The sequence below is a fragment of the Chenopodium quinoa genome, unplaced genomic scaffold, assembly GCF_001683475.1.
Source record: "Chenopodium quinoa cultivar QQ74 unplaced genomic scaffold, ASM168347v1, whole genome shotgun sequence".
Classification (NCBI taxonomy): domain Eukaryota; kingdom Viridiplantae; phylum Streptophyta; class Magnoliopsida; order Caryophyllales; family Amaranthaceae; genus Chenopodium; species Chenopodium quinoa.
Window position 1 is genome coordinate 106,532 of NW_018742487.1, and position 27,949 is coordinate 134,480.

The 27,949-nt window shown below is 37.2% G+C and overlaps 1 protein-coding gene, 1 long non-coding RNA gene and 1 pseudogene across 3 annotated transcripts; 2 read left to right on the top strand and 1 right to left on the bottom strand.

Moving 5' to 3' along the window:
* Nucleotides 1-15,893: 15,893 nt before the first annotated feature.
* LOC110719793 lies at nucleotides 15,894-18,769 on the top strand (annotated as a pseudogene).
* LOC110719795 lies at nucleotides 17,241-23,860 on the bottom strand. 2 transcript variants are annotated; one of them, XR_002511166.1, is made up of 3 exons: nucleotides 23,608-23,860; nucleotides 17,454-17,673; nucleotides 17,241-17,374 (listed from the first exon to the last, which is right to left on the bottom strand). It is a non-coding gene; the product is annotated as an uncharacterized LOC110719795 (long non-coding RNA). The 2 variants fall into 2 exon arrangements; XR_002511167.1 differs by having other exon boundaries at nucleotides 17,454-17,677.
* LOC110719789 (catalase-like) lies at nucleotides 20,816-25,893 on the top strand. The gene is made up of 8 exons (XM_021898772.1): nucleotides 20,816-21,013; nucleotides 21,163-21,259; nucleotides 23,081-23,358; nucleotides 23,858-24,634; nucleotides 24,725-24,814; nucleotides 25,136-25,203; nucleotides 25,311-25,404; nucleotides 25,509-25,893. Exons 1-8 carry the CDS (start codon nucleotides 20,999-21,001, stop codon nucleotides 25,566-25,568), a joined length of 1,479 nt encoding a protein of 492 aa, XP_021754464.1. The 5' UTR covers nucleotides 20,816-20,998; the 3' UTR covers nucleotides 25,569-25,893.
* The last annotated feature ends 2,056 nt before the right edge of the window (nucleotides 25,894-27,949 follow it).

Here is a 27,949-nt window from a genome sequence, read left to right on the forward strand (position 1 = left end):
TTTGAGAGGGTTTGTGAGGAGCATTTGAATTCTATACAATTCATGCTTGTAATTCTTGAGTTCATTCATCATCAATATTACTCCATAGTGCAAGGGTGGGTTTTTTCTCCCGGTTCTCGGGTTTTCCAACGGTAACATTGTCTTCCTTTTACTTGCTTTAATTCCTTCAAAGTTGTTCTTGATTGTTATGCTTGTTTGTTCATTGCTATTGTGGGTTGATTGCAAGTTAGTTGAACACTTTAATCCTTACAATTGGTATCAGAGCCAAGGTTGAATCTTTGGTGTTTTGATGATTTAGGGTTTGTGTTAAACTTGAAATTGTGATTGAGTTTCAAAGTTTGGAACTTTAGGTGTTCAAAGTTTGAGTCTTGGGTGTCAAGTTGCATTCTTTGTTGTTGAAAACCTATTGTGAACTTTGTGTGTTTGATTTGCAATGGAAGAAGGCAAGTTGAGAATTGAGAAGTTTGATGGGAAGGATTTTGGGTTTTGGAAGATGCAAATAGAGGACTATTTGTATCAAAAGAACCTATATTTGCCCCTTACTAGTAAACCATCGGGTATGAAGGAAGAGGAGTGGAAAGTATTGGATAGATAAGCCCTTGGAGTGATTAGATTGACATTGGCTAAGAGTGTTGCTTACAATGTCAAAGATGTGACAACGACGATTGGTGTGATCAAAGCATTGTCCAATATGTATGAGAAGCCATCGGCTATGAACAAGGTGTTCTTGATGCGTCGTTTGTTTGAAATTGAGATGAATGATAGTGGTTCCGCCCCCGAACATATAAATGAATTCAATTCAATAATCTCTCAACTAGCTTCGGTTGAGATTAAGTTTGATGATGAAGTGAGGGCCTTGATCTTGTTGTCATCGTTGCCTAGAAGTTGGGATACCGTTGTAGCCGCCATTAGCAACTCTTCCGGAAAGTCGAAGTTGAAGTGTGATGATGTGAGGGACTTAATCTTGAGTGAGAGCTTGAGAAGGAAGAACTCGGGTGATTCATCGGGTGGTGCTTATTCTAGTGAAGGTAGGGGACGTGGAAGACAACAAAGAGGTGCTCAAAGAGGAAGATCGAAGTCTAGAAGGAGGAGTAAGTCGAAAGGGAAGGTGATCATTGTGTGTTGGGGTTGTGGTGTGAAAGGGCATACTAAGAGGGAATGTCCTAATCCCAAGAAGAAGGGTGGTTCAAACCACAAGAACCACGATGATGCTAGTTCATCGGTTAGCTTGGCATCAAGCGATGAAATCGGTGATGCATTGATCTTGAGTGTTGATAGTCCCATTGAGTCTTGGATCCTTGATTCGGGAGCTTCATTTCATTCTTCTCCATGTAAGGAGATTTTCCAAAACTTTAAGAGTGGCAAGTTTGGAAAGGTGTACCTTGCGGATGATGAACCGTTGGATATTGTGGGGAAGGGAGATGTTATGATCAAGACTTCAAGTGGGAGCTCATGGAAGCTTGAAGATGTTAGGTACATACCTAAGCTAAGGAAAAATTTGATTTCGGTGGGTCAACTAGACTCAAGCGGTTTTAGAACCATGTTTGGTGAAGGTACTTGGAAGGTGTCAAAGGGAGCTATGGTGGTGGCTCGGGGCATGAAGACCGGCACATTGTACACTACCTTAGGGTGTAAAAGCATGATTGCTACAACCGCAAATGATGAGACTAAGCTTTGGCATACTCGGCTTGGTCACATGAGTGAGAAAGGGATGAAATTGCTAGCTTTCAAAGGGTAAGTTGTTGGGGTTGAAATCAATCGACATGAAATTTTGTGAGACATGTGTTTTTTGGGAAACAAAAGAAGGTGTCTTTCACAAAAACCAAACGGTCCTTGAAGAAGGAGAAGCTAGAACTTGTGCACACGGATGTTTGGGGCCCATACCCCATCAAGTCCCTTGGTGGTTCTCACTATTTTGTCACTTTCATTGATGATTCAACCCGGAAAGTATGGGTATATTTCATGAAGCACAAGTCGGAAGTGAATGAGAAGTTCAAGACTTGGAAGGCGGAGGTTGAAAATGTTTCAGGCAAGAAGATTAAGGCAATCAAGTCCGACAATGGAGGAGAGTATGAGTTGGAAGCTTACAAAAACATTTGTAAGGAGCATGGCATTGTTTTGGAGAGGACCATTCCCGGTAAACCTCGCCAAAACGGGGTAGCGGAGCGGATGAATAGGACTTTACTGGAGAGGGCAAGGTGTATGAGGTTGTTTGCGGGCCTCCCAAAGTGTTTTTGGGCGGATGCCGTTAGTACCGCGGCTTACTTGATAAACCGTGGACCTTTGATACCTTTGGAATTCAAGATACCGGAGGAGGAGTGGAGTGGTAAGGAGGTGTCCTACACTCACTTGAAGACCTTTGGTTGTGTGGCCTATTTGCAATCCTAAAAGAGAGACAAGCTAGACCCAAAAGCCATCAAATGTTACTTCATCGGGTATGGATGTGAGATATATGGTTATAGATTGTGGGATCCTAAGAATCGAAAGATTGTTAGGCATTGTGACATCACTTTTGATGAGAGCTCTTTGTACAAAGACAACTTTGGTGGGAAATCCGTTGAGAAAGAATCAATTGAAAATGAGCGGGAATTTGTTGAGCTAGATGGTAAGGTTAGAAGTGATAAGGAAGTTGAACAGGTAGAAGTTGAGGTGCAAATTCAACAAGCATCTCCTCAACATGGTGCTCATGTTCCGGTGGATTCGGATTCAAGTGATTCGGATGATGATGATCACTTGGAAACGGATGAGCGAGTAGTTATGGGTGAGCCCGTTGTGGTTCATGGAGAGCCATCTACACCACCAACGGTGAGGAGATCATCAAGAACAATCAAGCCACCACACCGATATTCTCCATCCTTGCATTATTTGTTGTTGACGGATTCCGGTGAGCCGGAATGTTATAAAGAGGCAATGGGCATGGGTGACTCGTTGAAGTGGGAGCAAGCAATGGAAGATGAGATGTCTTCATTGGAGAAAAACAACACTTGGGTGCTGGTTGAGTTGCCTAAGGGCAAGAGAGCACTTTTGTGCAAGTGGATCTTTCGAAAGAAAGAAGAACCGGATGGTACAATTCGGTACAAGGCAAGACTTGTGGTGAAAGGTTTTTCACAAAAGGAGGGCATTGATTATCATGAGATCTTTGCTCCGGTTGTGAAGCTAACCACTATAAGGATCTTGTTGGCTATAGTGGTTTCGGAGGACATATTTCTTGAGCAAATGGATGTAAAAACCGCGTTTTTACACGGTGATTTGGAGGAGGAAATCTACATGAAGCAACCGAAAGTCAAGAGAACTTGGTGTGCAAGCTTAAACGGAGTCTATATGGGTTGAAACAAGCTCCTAGACAATGGTACAAGAAGTTTGACAATTTCATGCTAGGCAATGGTTTCGTGAGAGCGGAAGGTGACCATTGTTGCTACTTTCAAAGGTATGACAATGGCTATATCTACTTGCTTTTGTATGTTGATGATATGTTGATTGCGGGAACTAGTATGGAAATTGTCAATGACTTGAAAAAGAAGTTGTCAAGAAGATTCGAGATGAAAGACTTGGGTGAGGCCAAACAAATACTTGGCATGAGAATTTCTAGGGATAGCTCAACGGGTGTGTTGAAGTTATCTCAAGAGGAGTATGTCAAGAAGGTGCTTAAAAGATTTAACATGATTGATGCAAAGCCTCGAAGCTCACCTTTTTCAAGTGAGCTCAAGTTGACTAAGGAGGATTGCCCAAAGACAAGGGAAGAGAAGGACAAAATGGCCATTGTTCCTTATGCTTCGGCCGTTGGTAGCATGATGTATGCTATGATTTGCACGAGGCCCGACATTGCTCACGCAGTGGGAGTTGTGAGTAGGTTCATGTCAAATCCGGGTGAGAGACATTGGGAAGCCGTGAAGTGGTTATTGAGGTATTTGTTGGGTACTTCAAGTATGGCTCTTTGCTTTAGGAGAAATGGAGTTGTTTTGGAAGGTTTTGTTGATGCCGATTTTGGAGGATGTTATGATTCAAGCAAAAGCACTTCGGGGTATGTGTATACTATTTGTGGTACGGCCATTAGTTGGATGAGCAAGCTCCAAAAGTGTGTCTCTATGTCTACGACGGAAGCCGAGTATGTGGCTATGTCGGAAGCGGGAAAGGAGATGGAATGGTTGAAGGGTTTCCTTGAAGAAATGGGCATGAAACAAGAAGTTTGTGCGTTGTATAGTGATAGCCAAAGTGCGGTTCAATTGGCTAAGAATCCTATGTTTCATTATCGCACTAAACACATCAAGAGGCGTTATCACTATACTAGGAGTTTGGTGAAGGATGGCACGATGTGTTTGAGGAAGATTGCCGGTTCAAAGAATCCGGCGGATATGCTCACTAAAGCTGTTTCTAGTGACAGATTGAGGTTGTGTAGGACCTCAATTGGACTCCATCATTAATTTGAAGGAGTGTTGTGCTATGGTGAAATTGTTTTGATGAATGTATTAAGTGTTCTTGAGGAAGGAGTGTGTATGTGGTAGTCTATGGTGCATGTTTGATCCTATCTCCAAGTGGGAGATTGTTAGGATTAGTGTGGAGATAGATAAATACATGGAGACATAAGGAGATTGCATAGAAGCTGCCTTATTGTTAAGGTTCGACCAAACTTGTGAAAAGTTCGGTCGAACCCGGTTTTAAGTCAGTAGGTGCACCAGTTTTCATTTCTAGAGGAGGAGTGACCAAACCCAAGGAGGTTCGACCGAACCACCCCAGGTTCGACCGAACTCTGGGTAGGTTCGGCCGAACCTCCCTGCTCCCTATTTCGTCGCTTCGTTTTCGGCTTGTGCGATTTTCTTTAATCTTAGCCGTTAGATTGTATTTTTCTACCTAGACTATATATACCTTTTCTAAGCCTCTTTGTTGAGTATTCACAAACATTTAAACACATAGAGAGGTTTTGAGAGGGTTTGTGAGGAGCATTTGAATTCTATACAATTCATGCTTGTAATTCTTGAATTCATTCATCATCAATATTACTCCATAGTGCAAGGGTGGGTTTTTTCTCCCGGTTCTCGGGTTTTCCCACGGTAACATTGTCTTCCTTTTACTTGCTTTAATTCCTTCAAACTTGTTCTTGATTGTTATGCTTGTTTGTTCATTGCTATTGTGGGTTGATTGCAAGTTAGTTGAACACTTTAATCCTTACAAATCTCCACACCAAACCTTGCAGCATCGGCTTCTGCAATGTCAGCCCCCCTGCACGCATCAATCCACCTAACAGCTGCTGCAAGTAACTTACCACGGTCATCCCGGCATACGACACCCAATTGGACTCCTCTTCCACTCATAACGTGAGCATCAACATTCACCTTAACAATATCCCTTCGAGGAGCAGCCCAAGACGATGGAGAGGTGCTAGCATATTGCAGAACAGCCCCCTTACCCTCACATTATAGATGCAGTAGTCGGCATTCAGCTTGACGAACATCATAGCTAAATTCACAGCACAGACAACCTCTCCATTCCCAAACAAGAATTTGTTTCTGCAATGCCACGCCGCCCATGCTAATGTCGCAAAAACCCGCAGTTGTTCTCTATTCACTCTCCTCGCCATCCAACACAATCTATCAAAGAAAGAAGAGCTTGGAGCTTCTGCAATAATGTCACGGAAATCACTGCAACCCCATATCTCAGAAGCAAATTTACATTCAAACAGTGAATGTAAAATTGTCTCAGCCTCAGACCCACATACTAAGCAACCACGCTCCTGATGAATGTGACGCCGATAAAGGACGTCCATCACCGCCAATTGACCCTTGCAAGCACGCCAAATGAAGTGGCAAAGTTTTGGTGCCCATCCAGCTTCCATACTACACTCCAAACATCCTTCGGACTAGACACTTGATACAATTCCCAAGTACGTAAGTACCCCAATCTCCCCAACCAATACCCACTTCTAATCGTGTAAATACCATTAGAAGTTGGCCACCAAAATTGTCGGTCACAAGGAAGTGATTTTGACAGTGGGATATCAAAAATCGCATTCGCCTCTCATTCTCAGCAAACGTAGCATTTACCACCTCCTTATCCCAGCAGCTATTCTCCGCATCAATTAAATCCACAACCCTTAAATCCATATTGTTGTCAACATTAGGTGCAGGAACAAAGTGTGTACCCTCCCCATTGAGCCAAGCATCACCCAAACTCGAATAAAGCATCCATTTCCCACCCTCCATTTGAGGCCATCTAAGAGTATTGATTTCGCACCCCACAAACTTCTCCAACTATAACTCGGGTCATAACCTCTTGCCGCACCAATAAAATCTGAATTCTTGAAATATTTAGCCTTGAGGCAGCCATATAGCAGTGAGCTAGAGTCATTACAAAGGCGCTATCCTTGTTTGGCAAGAAGTTCTTGATTAAAGCATCTCAAATCACGAAAGCCCATACCTCCCATTGATTTTGGAAGGCAAAGGGACTCCCATTTTTGCCAATGCATCTTTCTACTCGTCTTATTTACCCCCCACCAAAATCTAGCCAAAATTGAATGAATTTCATCAATTAAACCATCAGGGATGCGAAAAATACTCATCATATATGTGGGAATAGCTTGCACCACTGCTTTAATTAGTACCTCTTTACCCGGACGTGACAAAAGTTTCTCCTTCCACCCTTAAAGTTTCTTCCAAAAGCGCTCCTTCAATCCTGCAAAAATTGCTTTTTTTGTTCTTCCGATGATAGTTGGTAATCCCAAATACTTCTCATGCCTATCCACCTCTCGAACCCCAAGAGTTGCAATAATCTCCTCCCTCCTCTCTGCCGAAACCTATTTGCTAAAAGCCACCTCGGATTTGCTAAGATTAACTTTCTGACCCGATGCCCTTTCATATCTACTGATAATATCAAAAATTTTAGAGCATTCTTGCAATGTAGCTTTTGCAAAAAGAATATTGTCATCCGTAAAAAATAAATGAGAGATTCTCGGAGCCCCTCTACAGATTCGAGCTCCATGAATTAAATTATCATTCACCGCTTTCGAAATCAGAGTAGAAAAAACATCGACACAAATCAAAAATAAATATGGGAGATAGGGTCACCTTGACGAAGACCACACGTAGGAACCAAAGAGTCGGATATGCCTCCATTATATTTGAAAGCGAACGACACACTAGCCAAACATTTCATGATCCGATCAATCCATGATTGTGGGAAACCCAACTTTTGCATCAACCTTTCAAGAAAGCACTACTCCACTTTATCATATGCTTTGCTCATATCTAACTTCAAGGCAACCGTACCATCCTTCCCTTCTCCTCTCCTCTTCATCGAATAATGGAAAATCTCAAAAGCAATCAAAGCATTATCAGTGATTAGTCGATTGGGCACAAAAGCACTCTGATTAGGAGAAATAACCGATCCAAGGAGATTTTTCATTTTATTAGCAAGAGTTTTAGAGATTATTTTGTACAACACATTGCACAAACTAATAGGTCTAAACTCCAACATCCTTTTCGGCTCATCACATTTCGGATCAAGAAAATACACGTTCGATTCACCTCCCCAAACTCAACTTCCCCACGCCACCATTTCTTCACAAAACTGATGATATCGCACCCCACCGTACTTCAGAATTTTTGAAAAAACAAAGCAAATATGCATTCCATCTGGCCCCGGCACCTTGTTCGGATGCATTTGAAAGAGTGCCATCCAAATTTCTTCCCCAATCGGCTCAACCTCAAGCATCGCCCTCATATCATCAGTCACAAGCGAAGAAATCCCCTCCGTTGCCTCATCAAAAGCATCAGGGTGCCCTGTAGCAAAGAGCTCGCCAAAGTAACCCTCAATCACTTTGCCAACATATTTCTTCGAGGTCTTTCATACATCATCATCATCAAACAAACCCGAAATATGATTTTTTTTTATTCCATTGACTTGCTTTATGGTGAATATAAGTCGTATTTTTATCACCGTCTCGAAGCTCATTTGCCCTTGATCTTGCAAACCAATACGACTCCTCCAACCTTCGTAGCTCATCGATCTCATCTTTTATAGTATTACACTGTGCCAGACGCTGACTATCGAGCCTACCCCGTTGAGCTTGTTTTAATTTCTCCTCAACCTTCGCTATCTTTTTCTTAGTATCACCAAACGTGGAAGTTGCCCATGAAGTAAGACAACTAGCAAATTTGGCAATTCTACAGTGCATGGGATCATTAATACCTTCCTGCCAAGCTTCCGAAACCACCCGACCACAATCATCATTTAAGAGCCAGAGAGCCTCAAATCTAAATATTTTCTGTTTTTTCCCCATCTCATCTTTCTCACCAAATTTCAAGAGAATTGTCGCATGGTCAGAGTCACAAATTGGGAAATGAATTACTTCGGAATACGGGAACATAGAACACCAGCCCCCCAAAGCCACATACCTATCCAACCTTTCCCGAAGCAAACCTCATTCCTAAGTGTAAATGTTACCCTTGAAGCTGAATCCCTCAATCCACAGTCATCAAGAGCTTCCCTAAAACCGTCCATTTGTCTTTCCTCACAAACCGCACCACCCTCTTTCTCATGCATCCCCAATATTTCATTGAAGTCACCACAAAATAGTAATGGAAGAGAGCTACCTGCATTATTTATATTTCTCATAAGATCCCAAGTACGAAATTTGTAGCCTTCGGCCATCCATACACACCTGCTAGCTTCCTTATTGGAGTGCCAACTTCATTACAAACCTCGGCTTCTATAAGATGAGACGAAAAGGAGAAAACATTTCTAGTAACATCCCTCCACCATAATCCCATACCACCCGAACTACCATTGCTACTCAAACAAATCCCATTCACATATCCACATCTATTACGAATTAACTCAAGTCTCCGTGCATCAATTTTTGACTCCATTAGAAAGACAATATTTGGCCTATCCCTCCAACACCAATCTTGGAGGTCTGTAACTGTCAATGGGTTGCCAATCCCATTTCAGTTCCAGCTTAACGTTTTCATTGTCGTTCGCTGGGTTGGTTAATACCAACTTCCGCTACTTTATCATTGAGATCAACACTTTCTGGTTCACCCGACCCCTTTAGCTTTTTCACCCCTCCTTTCTCTTCTTCTAACTCCAATTCAACACCAAGCATTTTGTTTTTCCTCTTCTGGCCCCCACTGTCATCTACTACCATCTCATTCGACCCCTCCACCACCCCAATAGAGAGTCTACTTTTTTTCTTTAATTTTCTTTTTTTTGAATTGTGACCTTTGGATGCCCCACCCCAATATTAAACACCGTGGCAGTAGTAGTCCCCTTTCCCCCAACATTATCCTCCAACTCCATCAAAGACAATTGCGAATCCCCATCTATTTCATAAGCTGCTATCCCAGTGATCAAACCGCTCCTCTCCTCCTTCCTTTCCCCATTACTCACCACTTTAAAACCCTCCATACCGCCCCTCTGCCCAACACTAAACATCCCCTCAATTCGTGTCTCCTCAGAGTCAGCAGAACACTCCTTAGATCCACTCTCCACCTGCAATTTCTTCGTCACAAACTCGAGCTTCTTAGCATGACTAAGCTCCTTCACTTCATCCACCTCCTGTTTTCTGCCTCTCCTTGGTGAGGCTTTCAACCAAGTCCCCCAACCAAGACCTTTCCCCTGCAACTCTTCCGGCACATTCACGCAGTCTTTTTCACTATGGCCCATAACACCGCATAAGAAGCAGAAAAAAGGAAGGCGCTCATATTTCAGATTAATTTTCACAATATTTCCTTCTCTATATTTTACATTCTGAAACCTTCTTAAAGTCTTACTAACATGCTCATTAGTTCTACAATTGAAAGGTAGGTTCTCAAGTCGAACTCAAAGCGGAGAATGCGTAAGTCTCACCTCGTTAGGTTGTTCATTGCCATTGATACTATTGAGAAGTAATAGGTTTTGTTCAAAGCACCACGGATGATTTATCAAGACCTTTTCTTTGTCTTTCTAATGGAAAAATTGGAAGACAAACAAGTCTGCTCCAATTCCTCGAATAATCACCTTCCCCTTCATTGCCCATGATTGATTTATTGTGCGTTTGAAGGCCTCCACATTAACCCCTCTATCAGTCAAAAGTTTCCCAACAAGCATAAGGGAAACCCTCGCATCCTGTTCAGTCGAATCCAGGGTACCAAAGTCCACAATTTCATTCTCATCTTCTTTTAGATTCAAATTAGAGTATTTTTCGATTAAGTCATCGGCCATTGCCGGAGAAAAACCACAGTGGCTACGGCGGTAGGTTTCGCCTTTATTCGAGGGGGTGCGCCCTTTCTTTCGAGGGAGTCTCGGTTAATTATGTATTTGTTGTTAGCAACTTAGACACTTTGTGAACTTACAGTTTACAAAACCTACATTCTTAATAGCCCTTAATTTATTAAATTTATGCAATTAATTGAAAATTAACATCCATGATTCAAAGAAATAATTTAATTGGAGACACATGTATAAAAATTAAACTGTAAATCATAGAATGAAATTGAAAAATTAAAAGGCAATAATTTTTAATACCTCAAATAGCGGCGTTAGAGACGAGTAGACGACGGTGGTGAACTGGTGGAATCTGGTGTCCGGCATCCAGCGAGAAGAACAAGCGAGTTGACAGAGGCACGGAGTAGTGGAGAGTACTGGAGAGGCAAAGAGCAGTGGTGTTTCTTATCAAGCTCAAGCACAACACAAGATCTTTTAGTAGTCAACTTCCTCGGCTACGTGGTCTACATATAAGTGTAGATCAAATTTTCGTATGTTCACAATTATGTAATTAATTTAGTAGTAATCTTCCTCCGCTACGTGGTCTACATATAAGTGTAGATCAAATATTAATAACTATATAATAAAAGTAGATGGAACACATCTTTTTGGAAATGCATATCACATATAAGTGTAGATCAAATATTAATAACTATATAATAAACACCGAAACCGAACCGAATACGAAAAAATGGAACCAAATTGTTAATTTGGTTTGGTTTGGTTCGGTATTCGGTTTTTATCCATATCACTTTCACCCCTAACTTCTTTTACCTACTGTAGACACCTGATTGTGTCTCCCCAAAAACCAAACCCAGTGATGAGTTCCTTTCACATCTTTGATTAACTAGTTAGTTTTCGGTTTTTATCCATATCACTTTCACCCCTAACATGTTATCTTAGTATTTCTAATATCATGTTGCTTTCTAGTATCTTGTTTAAGCTAATGCTTTGATCTTTTTTTATTTAGTGATATGTTACGGTTTGTTATTAATCCGTTTAGTATCATGCCTAAGATCTTGCTAATATTATTTTGGACATATTGCTTTATTATGATTATGTTGATGATGATTTGCTGTGTCAATTATAATTATTACATTACTTAATTATTTATTGTTTATTGTTATTGCTTGATCACACCCTTTTCTGCAAGTTTAAAAGGAATTTGTATTTAAATCACTCCTAATAAGATAATTAATAATTTGATTTTATGGTAATATGATTTTAATTCAACTGATCACCAATAATAGATTTATTTGTGCATTAATAATCAACCAACATAGATTACACAGGTTTAAGGCTAACTTGTTGTACGTATATTGATCGAAAAGCGCACATAAATATCATAAGAATTAAGTAAAGGCCGATTTATGTCGTATTCAATCTTTTTTAGGTTGGATTCATACCATCATCCCCAAATATCCAGTCATGGTTCCAGACCACTATGGAGTTAGCGATCTTAGTGATCGTGAATCGGTGTAACCTTCACACTCGTGAACGGTTTACAAAATCCTAAAACTTGTTGGCGACTCTTTTATCTCTAGCTTATTTCCCTTTGGATGCCACCATGTTTAAGTGCATGATCACAGTGGGGCTCAAAGTTGAGTGTTGAAATATTCCCTACAGTTTTTTGGCGACTAAACTAGGGAGGATTTCTAATTTTGATTCCTAAAATTTATTTTGGCAATTGATTTTACAATGAGTGGATGAGACTCGAAAAATTCTTATATTCATTGTGCGTAATTTTGATTAACATTGTGGCATAAACATAAAAAAAGTCCGCATTGGAAAAACCATCCGAAATGCGTCAAAAACATAGAATTTTTACACGTAGGAAAATTGGGAAATATCTTTCACAACTAGAATCGAAAAAAATACTATGAAAATCAAAAAATCCGAAGAACACAGAAAACTGCCTCGAAACGTAGGAACTGTCGCGAGACGACAGGATCCATCGCGATGCGATATTGCTATCGCTGCACGATGGCTTTTGTTTTCTTGCGTCGAGTTCTTCCGACATCGCGCCAGGAATCTGCCTTCTTGACCAATTCTACTACTGTTTCGCCGATTCTACTTCCTGATTGAGTTTTTCCTTATTTTCTGAACCCATATGTGTTCTACATATGGTTTTAGCCCCTGGGAATTCACGCTCCATCTATCCAATCGAACACTCCGTGCAACGACGGGTACATCCGAGTTTTTGAATTCACCAAACCATGGAAGCAAGTCTAACTTGTGGGGTCCCATCCATACGCGCCAACCCTTTTAAAGGTAAGGCTTTCGTGCGATGCATCCAGACTCATAACCAAGGACCCTCTTTGACTACCAAAATCCTTGAACTTTAGAGAACTAGAGCCACGGTTAGGTTGCAAACTCATTGCATCATGTTGTGACTACTTGACTACTTGTGCATCTCTTAATTGTGCATAAATATATCTGATTAAACTAACCGTTTTTGTTGACTTGTGTTTGTAAATAAAGTCTTAACAAACTAACTAATGACTAAAAAGGACTTTGCTTAATTAATTAATTAATTAATTAATTAATTAATTAATTTGGATTAATAAAGTCTAAATATACTTAACTTAGCAAGACTATAAGCTTACCCTTTCGAAAGAAATATCGAAAACAAGTTAAAACTAACGTTCCAGTTCTGGCGCGGAAGTTTGGCTTGTGACGCGAAGCATCAGCTCTCATCGCGATGCGATAGAAATATCGCGCAGCGATGGAGCCGATGCAACGCGATAGTTCCATCGCTGCGCGATGGTTCGGTCGTTTCTTTCCGAGTCTTTATGTCGAGTCTAATTCACATGAATAATTAATTTTCATTAATAACCAAGGTCTCACTTTAGTCATTGTTCGAGTCTAAGTCCCATGGTCATTACACGAGTCTTGAACATATCACTTTCACTCACAAGTCTTTGCACACACTTTGTACATACTTATTTTTTTTACACCATGACCATGTCTTAGGTCCATGCATGAGTCGTCCTTTTTGTCATTTGATTTGAGGGTCCATTCTATTCCTGGATTTTTCCACACTTCCTACAAATACACTATTTCCTTTTACATCATTACATACCTTACACTTTCCTCCTTATAACACTTTCCACATTCTCTCATCTTTCATGTCTCCCCCATACATATCATTCCCCTCATACACTATGATCTTTCCCCATCTATGCATGATCAAGTTTGAGTCAAGTAATTGACAATGAGTGTCCATGGTTTCTCCTTCCACAGTACTTGGTCAAGGAGAAAAGGGAGTTTAATCAAGAACACCTTTGTTCAACGCAAAAAAAAAAGTTCGTAATAATGGCCATTCAAGAAGAAGTTTTCTTAGGTAATACCAGGGAAAACTCGTCAAGTCTAAAAGAAGATGTTCATAAACTGCGAGATGTTGTTGCCATTCTTATGAGTGTGGTAGAAGGCCTAGCGAATCGGATGATGGTCATCGAACAAAACTCTCATCATCAAGATCGAAAGAATGAAAAGAACGAGTATCCTCCTTCTTTTTCTTCCCATCAAGGATTTAAGGAAAAACTTAATGCTCCTAAGCCGCGGATAACTCCGTTATGGAATATCCAATGGCTTAAGTAACCCTTTAGGCTTGCTTCTCTCAGCTTTCACCTTTTGGCCTGACATACACCTAGAGACAAATTCAGCCACTTCTTTCTTCATCCTCGGCCACCAAAAATGTTGTTTAAGGTCCTTGTATAGCTTGTCGCTCCCTGGATGTACTGAATATGGTGTGTAATGCCCCTCCTCTAAAAATTTCCTTTTAACCTTTTCACAATGCAAAGGTACACACCAACGACCTCGATAGCAAATGCTACCGTCATCATGAACCTTAAAGGGCCCAAATTCTCCATTCACCATCTTAGATTTTATTCTTTATTAAGCTTCACATCATCAGATTGTCTATCCTTTATCTGATCGAATATGGTAGGGGTAATCGACATTGCATATAGTTGTATTTCGGATTCTACCTCCCCATATTCCTTAACTTCCAAGTTCAACTTTGAGAATTCCTCGTATAACTTATCAGGGAACACCTATATAGCATTTATTGAGTGGCTCGACTTTCTACTTAATGCCCATTTTTCATAAATGGATTTATGAGACCCGAAATAAGACATACTTAAGCTTAATAATTATAATTAATAATAAATGAATTGGTTTGAAATTACGAGGTATTACATGCACTGAACCATGTTAAAAAAAAAAAAACCAAACCGCATTACTAATTTAGATCAGTTTGGTTGGGTTTTAAACCGTATTAGTTTCACCCCTACTGACATGGTAGGGCGCACAACCGCACATACAACATGTCAGCAACGGTAATAAGTAATCATTTATATAAAGTTTTTTGTTTTTAATATTAACGTAATTTTTTTTAAAAAAAAAACTTGGTAGGGCACGTGCCCCACCTGGACAATAGCCCCTTCTGCCACTCTTCACCAACATCTCGTAGTGCATGATGTTGAACATGGAATAAATCCACGATGTTAACAGGGGCGGAGCTAGGGTGGGACATGAGGGTACAGCTGTCCCCCCACTTAAAAAAAAAAAAAAGTAAAATAAAAAATTCATCTTATAAGGAATATGTAGTAGATAAGTGCATGCATAAAATAAAGACAACAGTTTAGACGACGCAGTGGTTAAGCTCTTTTTATAGAGCTTGTTCACTGTAGGATGCGGGATCAAAACCCCTGCTAGTTCATTTTTTACCCCCTTTTGCATGCAGCTTTTGTCCGTTTTTTTTACTTTAATTTTAAATATAATTATTATGTATGTATAAGACAATTTGCTTTTTTTTTTTTTTTTTTTTTTTTTTTTTTGTTAACAATAATAATTATGGTTGTAATAGGGAATCATGCTAAGTACATTTAATTATTTATATAATCTTATGTTAGATTTTGTCAAAATTCGAACTCGGCCATGAATAAATCTTTCTAGATTGTCATTGTTTAAGTACTAATATTGTATCATCGGAGGAGGAATAATTAGTATATGAAGTTGGATTCTTTTAGTTAGTGTTGTGGATTATCTTTAATTATTTAACTATCTGTTTAAGTATTGATTTTTTTTTTCCCAAACATTTTTGTCAAACTATGAGAGCTCAATTGTCCCTCGTTTCAAAATTTCTGATTTTGCCACCGGATGTTAATACTTTTTACTATTATTTCTAAAACTCTATGTCCGGAAAAATGAAACAAATAATAAAATATCATTGGAGAGTAGTGGAGTACTGTTAAAAAATGGTCAAATTATCTAGTCAAAATCCATAAAATAATGAAAAACAACCTCACGTTGTTCATCCCCATAGACTGATTCACCAACATCACGTTGTTCATGATGATGATCCCCCCATGGAAGCTTCTGGTAGTTTACCTCCTCAAACAGACCTCCCCTAACTTAAATGCTAATTAATGAATTTATTCATCCATACCATCAACGTTAAGTATATCAATTATACTTCCAAATCCAATCCAACCTTGTTTATTGTTTTTGTTTAACATCAATTCAGCTATAAATGCAGCAATAATTCAGCTCATTTCAATTCCAATTTAATCACTAATCACACATTCAAATTCATTGCATGCAATAGTCAACACTACAGATAAACTTGGAAATAATCTTCTACTAAAGTACCAAAAAAACACAAAAGAATGGTGACACATTCAGAGAGATTCAGGACATTTTTCAACAACAGATGGTTGGTATTTGTAGCATCAATGTGGATCCAATCGTTTGCAGGAGTTGGTTATTTGTTCGGAAGCATTTCACCAATGATCAAGAGTACAATGAAGTATAACCAAAAGCAACTTTCTTACTTGGGTGTCGCTAAAAATTTAGGTGACTGCTGTGTGTGAGACTCTGCCGTTTTGGGGTGTTTTGACAGTTGGGGTGCTCCATACTTTTCTTGGATATGGATTTCTTTGGCTAATTATCGCCAAACGATTGACTAATTTGCCTCTGTGGGTGGTAAGTTGCTGATTTTTTCTGCAATTTAAAGACTGATTTTGTTCATTTGGTACTTAACTTAAATGCACCTGTCGTTTCTTTATCAATTCTGTCCTGTAATTTATTTACAATGTTGTAAGTTATGATGATGTTATGATTTATTTGGTATCGCATTAACTTGCATTTTAGTAGTTTCTTCTTAATTTGATAAGGCATGAATCATCTTCTTAATTTGATGTTTTGCTCAAATTTTATTTGATATGATCAAATATGACAAATCCTGACAATGAAACTAAGAAGTTTGCTGAAATCTACTGTTATGATCTAAGTGCAGCATTTTTTCTTTCCTCTTATACCCCTTTTGGGTTTTAGCTTTAGTTCTTGATGATAAGTCAACTTTTTAACTCTTCAATATTGGTTTCGTCAAGTACCATATATAGGCCTTGTTTGGTAACTGACTACTTAGTACGTATGGTAATGCCTACTAACAAAACAAGGTGGTCAAATAAATCAAGTGAACTAGTCAATAAAACTGATTGACATATAACTGAACAACACAAAAATTACTGATTCTGTCATAATTTATTTGATGTTCAAGATTTGATTATGAGCATGTCATAGGTATAGTTTATAACTATGATGTATGACATATGGTCTTCCTCCCAATTGTTGCAGCTATTCATTGCCATATTTGTGGGAACAAATGGTGAGACTTATTATAATACAGCTGCTCTAGTATCATGTCTGCTAAACTTCCCTGATAGCCGAGGCCCTGTCGTGGGGATACTTAAAGGATTTAATGGCTTGAGTGGAGCAATTTTAAGCCAAATTTATTACTTCTTCAGCACTACTAATCGTGATTTCCTCATATTAACAATAGCAATTGTTCCCTCGATTGTTGTTCTTTCTCTAATGTTTGCTATAAGGTATGTGGAGGGTCATCGACAAAAAAGGCCTTCTGACAGTTTGAGCTTCTCGTTTGTCTATGGTGTTTGCCTCATCTTGGCTGCTTATTTGATGGGTTTTTTGCTCTTTGAGGAGTACTTGAATCAATCTTTGACCATAACTTGCTCTGTAATCTTGCTCATTATCTTGCTACTTCCATCAATAGTGCCTATCATACTGTCATTCTCTTCAGAACTGAATGATCCAGTCAAAGAGAGCCTGCTACCTGTTGAAACCATCATTAGCGAGGATGAAAGTGAAGTTGAAGGTAAAAGAAGAGATCCTCAACTAGGGGAGAATTTTACCTTGCTACAAGCTTTAGGAAAGACGGAGCTTTGGCTTACGTTTGTATCCCTAATCTTGGGTTCTGGATCTGGTATTACAATCATTGATAATATGGGTCAAATATCTGATTCTCTTGGATATTCCAGTCCAAGAATCTTTGTTTCAATCATCAGCGTCTGCAATTTTCTTGGCCGTGTTGGTGGTGGATACTTCTCAGAGATAGTTGTCAGGTTCAGTAATCTATCTTCATAAAAATCAGATCATATATTCATATAGTCATGCACTCATGCTACTTGATATTTGATTCATCTCAGTTTTTCATAATCTTTCTAATTACTGCTATATCAAAACCGAAAAAATAAAGTTTGGCTTATACAGGCTCAAAATCACGATAACACTGCTGATATAATGCTAGTTTTGCTTCTCTTATCAGAAAATACGCATATCCTAGGCTTTTGGCTTTGGCGATTGTTCAATCCATCTTAGCAATCGGGCTCTTATATTACGCTTTGGGATGGCCTGCATCAATTTATACATTAACTGTGCTAACTTCATTTGGCTACGGAGCACATTGGGGGATCGCCCCTGCAGCAGTTTCAGAGATGTTTGGTTTAAAATGCTTTGGTTCTTTATACAACTTTATTATACTTTCAATGCCTACTGGATCATTTTTGTTCTCTAGCATCCTTGCTAGTCGCATCTACGACTACTATGCAGAGACACAAGGTCGGATTGTAGACCCCAAAGTCGATTTGCAACTAGGAGATGAAGGTTCACATACTTGTATAGGTAGAATATGTTATTCCATCACTTGTGCTATTTTGACAGGAGTTGTTTGTATTGCTGTTGTACTAAGTCTGATTGTTGTTCGACGGACTAGGACTCTTTATACTCATCTTTATGCGAAGTCACAAGCTTGACTAAAGGCTTGTGGTAGTAATTGAAGAAAACTTGAAAGTGCAAAAGTTCACAAATGGGTTCATACATTTTTTTTTAGTCTTTTGGGCAGCCTCTGTTTGTAATTGATTTTCCCATTTGAACTTATAGAGATTTTAATGCATAGAACAAATTTTTTTACATAAGTCATATGCCTCCCTTTTATTTTTTTAATTGTTATAGTTTTACCGGTATATATGTATTTCTCATTGAAAATGAAGAGTTATAAGAAAAGAGAAGGGATGAGCAATGAATATGCTTTTATAAGAAATTAGTTAAGTTAGAGGTTGACCTGATTATTGGGTGGGTTAGACTAGGTTGGTGCGGGTCAGGTAAAAAAAGTCACATTTTGTAGGGCCAATAGCAGATTGGGCCAATGCGGGGCGATATTGGACGGGCCAACAACTATCAATTAAAAAGATTATATATATATATATATATATATATATATATATATATATATATATATATATATATACACACGATAATATGTACGTTATTTTATTATTATTATTATTATTTTTTATATTATTTAATTTCTTTATCTAGTAAATTGGAGAAACATTTTTGTCATACATTAATCCTACCTAATAAGGACCCTATCTATTAAGGGCCCTTTAAGCCTGACCCTAACCCTATTATCATTGGGTTACCTTACCCGATAATATAATCAAGTCTAGTTAGAGGGAGTACTTGTATTACATTGCACTACCTAGTTTTCCATTAATTAATTATTAGTTTAATGAGGCTATTGAAGTCGATGGGAGTAATTTAGATTTCCTAAGCATTTCATCAGCTCAGGTTTTGCATAGATATTTTCCATTGATTTTGAAGAAAAAAAAACATGAAAACCTAAATGAAGTAATTATAATTATAAGGATTTCTACACGTGCATCATTAAGTTTTTATCAGTTTTCCTCATTAAATAAACATGGTATAATCGCGGAGTTTATACATTATTTCACACTTTTGCTTATTTTTCCTTAATTTTGGATATAACTTGATTAACATTATCAAAATTACTTTTTTTAAAAACTTTTTTGAACACACTTTTTTTTTCTAAACTTGAAATAAGTGAAAATATAGTCTCTACACCAGCAGCGAGTGGTGTTGACTCTGTTGAGTGTGTGGCTAAGCTCACACAAAGGAAGGCCCATTCTGATTATAAAAAATCTTATCGAATGGGTATATTCAAGGTTTCACACTAGTCAGCAACAACTTCCAAAAATAAGGTGTCAAATTTGCACACAATTCACACAACATTGTTTTACGTGGAGTTAGTGTAATGGTTCATTTTAGTTCTAACAAAGAGTGATAAGTGGCTCTCATTTTCTTCTCAGTTTTTTTGGCAGAGATCTTCTCATAAACTTTTATGGCCCAATGCTTCAATGTATTTGGTTGGGGCCCATGGGGAAACATCCTTCTCTATGTTCTCATTTTTTTTTTAATCAAAAAAAATATTTTGTGAATATAAATTATATAAAAACTCTGTTCTATAAAAATAAACACTTTTGGGTTCTTTAGAGCACAAAACCTGAGTAACTACCCATGTCATTCTAGCATCACTTTACTTGTATATTTTCTAAGTTATTTCAAAAAATCCTATGGGTAACTTGAAGTGATCAAAGGAGTGATGTAATTTGGACATTTGGTGTAACTAGTAATATAAATATCTGATAACAATCATTAGTATACAACGGAGTACTTAGTATGTATATATTATGAGTACCATATATTTAAAATTATAATGCATGTTTGTATATATCAATATATGTACATTTTTTATCTTGATAATTCTTATCGAGATATATTGTATTCTTTAACATTATTATACATGATGTTTGCATTGTATGTATGGTCAATTTGTTTCCTTTTTAAGGGGATCGATTTCAATTGAAGCAATAATATGTGGATTGATGTAATTAATGTTTAGTTATTCAGCTTATTTTCAATTTATTCTTTTCTATCTTCCTTATGTCATTTTTATGATTAATATTTTTTATTATAAGAAATTTAAATTAGATCAAATTTAATATAAGATTTGAATAGAATATGTTCACAAAATATGTTTACAAAATTTAATACAAATTAAAGTTTGTGAACATAAATAAATGCCAAAAAAAATTAAAAAAAAAAGTTTAATACAAATTAAATAAAAATATGTTCACAAAATCACAACGAGGTAAATGCTCCCTACGGCGTTTAAATTTAGATTAAATAAGACAAAAAAGTTAACGGAACTAAACATAATCTAATCCAAATTGATATAATCGTAAGGGGAAAGTAATAACAACCCCATATTAATAGGCCTCGATCTGTCTTATTATTCAAAAATGAGTACCAGCTAACTTGTCAGATTATAATTCAGAAATTTAGTAGCGGCGACGATAATTTCGGATATATTTCAGAAACTAAAATTATTACTCTTCCTTATCAATATTATCCATCTCGGACTCATTTTACGTCACACTTTTTTTTTTGTTTATATATTTATACTCCCCTTATTTTTATTTTCCTAATTAAAATTTGTGTGTTTACCACATTCCCCTTCTCCTTCATCTTTATCTCTTCAATCTCTCTCTTTCTCTCTCCTCGGCAAGATCAACTCGTCATTTCTCTCTCTACCGCCATGGATCCTTACAAGGTTACTACTCAATCTTTGCTCTAATACTCAATTTGAGACGGTTTCTATTTCATTGATTAATTGTATTTGGAGTTTTTGATTTTTGATTTTGATTTTGATTTTGTTGAATTTGTTGTTTGATTGAATTTGAATTTGTATTTGTGGTGTAGTTTCGGCCATCAAGTGCGCACAATTCATCACACTTCACCACAAATTCTGGGGCTCCTGTTTGGAACAACAACTCTTCTTTGACTGTTGGCAACAGAGGTTATTTCTTTTCTATTGATTTTTTGGTATTGATTTAAAGATTAATTATTAGTTTTAGAATGGATATTTTTTTGCTTTAATTTGATTTTTCTCTAGTTGTTGTTGTGATTGTTTTTATTTTTGATGATTTTAGCATCTGATTTTCAATTTTAGGAATTTTTTTTTACAAAATTGTGATTATTAAAAACTATTCATCTAATAGTAGGAGCGGTTCGAAATTGATATTGGCTCAAAATTGTTGAAACTAGTTCAAATTGGTGGGAACCGCAATAATTTGTGGAAAGTAATTTTTCCAAAATTTCAATTGAAATCACAGTTAGATGTAAGCTTAAATTACATGATTTCAATTGAAATCACAGTTAGATGTAAGCTTAAATTACATGAATTCATATTTGTACAAATACGGAGTGAAGTTAGCTTTTATCATTTGGATAATTATAGAAATTAAGTAATGTACCAACAACTAAGTAGATATCATAAATCATAATAGGGTGTAAGCTTCTACAAGAAGCAAATCAGTTTTACTTAATAAGGAGAAATAGAAAACAAAGGTAGTTTAAACGGTTTTAAAGGAAGCAAATCAGTTTTACTTATAATGGATGCCACTGTTTCTTCATTACTATTGACTTCATTAAAACAAAGTTTATACAAACTATTGATATCTTCCTGCTTCTTTGCTAATTGCAAAACTTAATAAGGGTTTGACCTAGATGAGTTTGTTAATGGCTGCATACAGAACAGTGAAAGGGTTGACTTATATGGGATATTGATAAAATTCATGAGTTTGGTTAAGAGAATTGAAGGAAGAAATATGCTGACAGTGCTGTTACCAAGAACACGCTATTGGGGAGAGAGAGCTAGCTAAAATTAGGACAGTTTACAGGAAAGCTTCATCTTTGGTAAAAAACGGAAGCAACTACTGTAAGGCATTAAGTTCCTTGATGGCCTGATTTACTAAGTGTAATCAGGGTTAAGGAGGTCTCTTAATAGGAAAGGATACATGAATCGAAAGATGGATTTAGGAGTTGTCAATTTTAACTCTAAACTTCTAAAGCAATTCCATTAAGTTGCTTAAGGAAAGTGAGTTCAATTACAATTCTTTGCCATATGTAATTTGTGCATCTCATGCTTAATGTTGGATAACTCCTTGTCGTACTAAGTTTTTTAGAAAATGAGATGAAAGTTGAGCATGTTAAAAAAATATATGTAGTGCAATGTTTGGATTTCGAATGCTTAAAGATACTATTTGACCTCAGAGACTAGATCTCATTTTTGGCATATATGTCAGAACTCAGAACCATGTTCTGCAACTTACAAAGTGGTCAACTTTTCCAAATGTTTTATTTCTATTTCTGTATTACTAGATAGAAATAGTTTTAGCCAATCGAAGTAATAGTGAATTTAGTGATTGCTAAAATGCGTGGTTGAGTTATTTATTGGTTCCACATAACATGAGAAGGCACGTATACTTTACCAGTAATAAGGCTATGTTCTGCTCAACTTAATTGGACTTTTTAGAAAAACTACATAAAGGGAATTTGAGATTGAATAATAGAGAAGTGTGTACCCTGTATTTAGTTTAATCCAGCTTCATTGGTTATTTAGGTACACTACCTAGACCCCAACACTCAACATAGCCAAATACCTCAATTAGGATGAGTAGCTGAGTAAGACTACTATCAGCTTTTGCAACTAGGCACCTCTACTTTTTCCTTTTATTCCTCAGCACATTAGTGATGTGTTTTGTACTCTGATGACATAGTTTACAGAGTTGGATGTCTGTAATTGGTATGGGCTGTGCTGATGTATCTTTCTGAACAGGCCCCATTCTTTTGGAGGACTATCATCTTGTGGAAAAGCTTGCTAACTTTGACCGAGAGCGTATACCAGAACGTGTTGTTCATGCCAGGGGAGCGAGTGCTAAGGGATTTTTTGAAGTTACTCATGATATTACACACCTCACATGTGCTGATTTCCTGCGTGCTCCTGGTGTCCAGACACCTGTGATTGTTCGGTTCTCTACTGTTATTCATGAACGTGGGAGTCCTGAAACCCTCAGGGACCCTCGTGGTTTTGCTGTGAAGTTCTACACCAGAGAGGTAAGGGCCAACTCTATAACAAATTTTTATGGCATATAATGTGATACTTTTTCCATTCTTGGTAGTGTTTATCCATGCTAGGGTTGGTTGCATTATTACACTTACACTGCTGTTAATATCTAGTTTTAGAACTATGTGTTGATACTAATGGAATTATGCCATCTACCTAGTTTATTTTATATGTTCTTGATCATTTAAAATTTAATAAGCTTCTCTAGTTTCAAACATAAATACTACTTTAAAAAGTACCTGGAAAGGTGGATTTGTCCATGATGCTGAATATAACCTCTGCTGTATGGTAGGCTGGTAGCTCACTGCTTTAGTGTTGTGATTGGTCAGCTCTTATCTTGACTAAATCATAAATCTTTTAAGCTTTGTTTGCATATTTTAATCATCCTCTTAACATCGAAGTGGATGCTCCATTGTTTTTGATGCTAAAGCTTTAGTCTCGTATTTCGCTCAACAGCTTATATAATGTTCCTAACTTTATTTATCACAGGGTAACTTCGATCTAGTGGGGAACAATTTCCCTGTGTTTTTCATTCGTGATGGTATGAAATTCCCTGATATGGTGCATTCCCTCAAGCCCAATCCTAAAACCCACATTCAAGAGAACTGGAGGATCATGGATTTCTTCTCTCACCATCCCGAGAGTTTACACATGTTCACTTTCCTCTTTGATGATGTGGGTGTTCCTGCAAACTACAGACACATGGAAGGCTCTGGTGTTAACACATATACTCTGGTCAACAAGGCTGGCAAAGCATACTATGTGAAGTTCCACTGGAAGCCAACATGTGGAGTTAAGTGTCTGTTGGAGGATGAATGCGTCAAAGTTGGAGGAGCTAACCACAGCCATGCTACTCAGGATCTTACTGACTCAATTGCAGCTGGAAACTATCCTGAATGGAAGCTGTTTATCCAGACAATTGACCCTGCTGATGAAGATAAATTTGACTTTGACCCCCTAGATGTTACCAAAACATGGCCTGAGGACATTTTGCCACTTCAGCCAGTGGGTCGTATGGTCTTGAACAAGAACATTGACAACTTCTTTGCTGAAAATGAGCAGCTGGCTTTTTGCCCTGCTATTGTTGTTCCTGGGGTCCACTACTCAGATGACAAGCTGCTTCAGACTCGAATTTTCTCATATGCTGATACCCAAAGGCATCGTCTTGGTCCCAACTACCTGCAACTTCCAGTCAACGCTCCCAAGTGTGCTCATCACAACAATCACTATGATGGTTCCATGAACTTTATGCACAGAGATGAGGAGGTATTTGCTGCGGTTTCAGTTTCTGTTTCTTGCTAGTAATATTTCTGCTTATTTTTTTGCTCCAATTTCTTACTTTATGCTGTTTCTCAGGTGGACTACTTTCCATCAAGATATGATCCCGTTCGTCATGCTGAGAGATATCCCATTCCTGCAAATATTTTGAATGGAAGGCGTGAAAGGGTTAGTTCTTTTAATTGTCTGCTGCTTGTTTGTGGATGTTTCATGCATATATATTCCATTATACTTGCTTGGAAAGGATATTAGTATATCATGTTTTATCAGTTGGTTAGTATTGAAGAACTCTTAACCTATAATTTTTGGCACCAATTGCTGGGAGGTTAATTTAAAGAAAACCAGTAATTTCGTAATTCTCTGACATTAGTGCTCATGACCTCTCTACTTTGGGTTAATTTAATTATATTATTTTGATGATTTGGGTTTTGAAATGAACATTAACTGAATGAAAATCTGATGGACTATATTGTTATCCTATTAATGCAGCAAATCATTGCAAAGGAAAACAACTTTAAGCAGCCTGGAGAGCGATACAGATCAATGGACCCAGCCAGGTTGGACTCTTTCGTAGCTGCACTTTCAGAATTCATTCTTATTTTTGGCTTTCTTTTGATATGTGTATCGATTGTGTGCTCATATATCCGTCTCATGGTGCATCCAGGCAAGAGAGATTTATCTGCAGAGTGGTTGATGCTTTAAGCGACCCTCGTGTCACCCATGAGATACGCAGTATCTGGGTTTCATACTGGACCCAGGTAAGTGTCCAATTATTTCAAATTACTATTTGGCATAGCTGCAATCCTCTTTGCAATACTATATATCGAATATCAATAACACTTTTTTTTGCATCTGTATTCAGGCTGACAAATCTCTGGGTATGAAAGTTGCAAGCCGACTTAATGTGAGACCAACCATGTAGAGATGGTCAACATGAATACATGATTGTTCTATATGGGGAGATCGAGATGAGGATTGCAATTGCAAAAAACTGTAATATCTAGCTACTTTGTGAAATACTATAAACTGTCAGTACTCGGATCATAGAACATGAGTTTTTTTTATTAAGTTTCTGTTGTTCGTGTTACAGACTTGCTTGCAGTACAATGAGTATGTGTCCTGTAATCTCATTTTGATTTCTACTATTATTGATGTGTAACCCTATTGGATTACTAAATATGGTTCTGTATCTGCTATGGAGCGCAAATATTATACATCATATTTATGAACATAATTCACTACTCATATCTTCATGCGCCATATTTTTTCATGCAGCTTATTTGATTTCTGTAGGTCGTCATTTTTGTTGGGATATTACTTGGACCCAACTTTGAAATGCAAGTAAATTTTCAAAAGATGGTAGATTTGTTAAATGACTTAAATATAATCCTCGGTTTTACTCATTTCTACACTTTAATTTTTGTTATCCCCAATAATTAATGTGTACTTTTATTTATTACCATCGTTTTACCAAAGTCACCTTTTCTTTTCTTTATTTTTATTTTTTTGTTTTTGGTTGTTATCTCAAGTTGTTTTAGGAATGGTTAAAAATGCAATATTAGAAATTTAGCACTATGTTATTGTGTCGGCTACTTTTTACAACTTATGTTCATCCAAATATGTTTTGACACACCATTCAAAAATAAATTATATTTCGACACAAATTAGTCTCCCTCAAAATTATTGTATATCAACATGTTAAAGCATAATGATCATGCATTGGGCGTATTATCTGAAGTAAGCATTATTGCATCAGTGGATATGGTTGTTTATATCAATTTGTGACCAACACTGGGACCATGACTAGCTCCATAAGTCATGGTCTTATGGACCCACCAATCCACCATTCTACATTTTGTTAAGCTTTCATTATCACCATTAAAGTCATAAGAAATTAAGAAATTTAAGGCTATCTTCTTTTCAAATTGATTATAAATTGTATTACGAACTTGAAGGATATAGTAATCATGGTAAAAGGAAAAAATAATTATAATGGATAAAAGTACAACCTTGAGTCCTCAAGTAGTTGAGTAATATCCCGTGAAATATGACGTGTTTATACTTATTCCTTGTCAAAAAAAAAAAAAAAAAGTTTTATACTTATTCGTCTAAGTTAAGCCATAATCTATCCCTTCTGATTATTGCAAAGGTCATACACATTAGTATAAAAATCAAAGCGACCGTTTCACCTCTTAGTTAGGACAAATATCTCTTGATAATTGGTTCACCATCTTCTAATTCAATTGACTTATGAGGGTTTTCCCAAACCAACGACTGGATTAGTGCTCTTTCAAAAAGAAGGTTGACAACCAAGGCACCAATTTGCTCAAAATTGTACCCTAACTAGCAATTATTAATGATTTAATTTACATACTTTCTATATTGATGAACATGATGAAGTAGACATGTAGTAGTACAACTATAATATACAACTTTACGAGCAATCACATTACAATATCTATCTCCTTAACTTCCCAAAGATCCCAACCACTATTTGATCTACCGCACACCATTATAATTTTAAGGATACCACCACACAAATCTAAATCTATTCTACTGCGCGTCATTTATATTTATTATCTACTTAATTGGGGATTAGATTGCTTGACAACAAAGGAATTTGTAACATGATACTTGTATGATTTATACATTTAATTTATAAGTTTAATTTATACGAACTATGTAATTGCATAGGTACAGTCATTAATAAGCAAATCATAAATGTTTTATTTAGTGTTTTACCCCTTCTGAAGTTTACCTTAGATCAGAACATGCACATAATAGAATATTCCAGATTTAGTTGTCACATTATTAACTCATTCTAGACAGAAGAACAGAGAACATATGCATCACACACGGGAAGATAAGAAAGGTTAAGTACGAAATGTTACCTTTTGTTACTACACTTCTTGTAGCAAGTGATCTGAGTTATTGTCCTTAGCTAGATCGGTCTCCATTTTCTGTGATGTGGCTTAGCTTGCTGCACGTCCTTGAAAAATACTGGTAAAGTTCGTGGTGTCGTGGTGGTGGTGAAGCCTCGAGGGCCGGGCTTGCGGTTGTGCAGGAAAAGAGAGACGAGTACTAGAGGGAATATGGGAGAAACGGGATCAAGAAAGCAGTCATGACATAGTGAACTGAGGAAGATACAAAGAAGGATCAAAGTTGGTGTAATAACTTGTCAACTTTGTCGCCCACTCAAATTATTGTCACTTGAATGACTTTATAATTCTGTAAATATATATTTTTTTATTAGGAAAAAGCCACTATTTCTTCAAAATAAAATGAATATAATTAAACAAATAC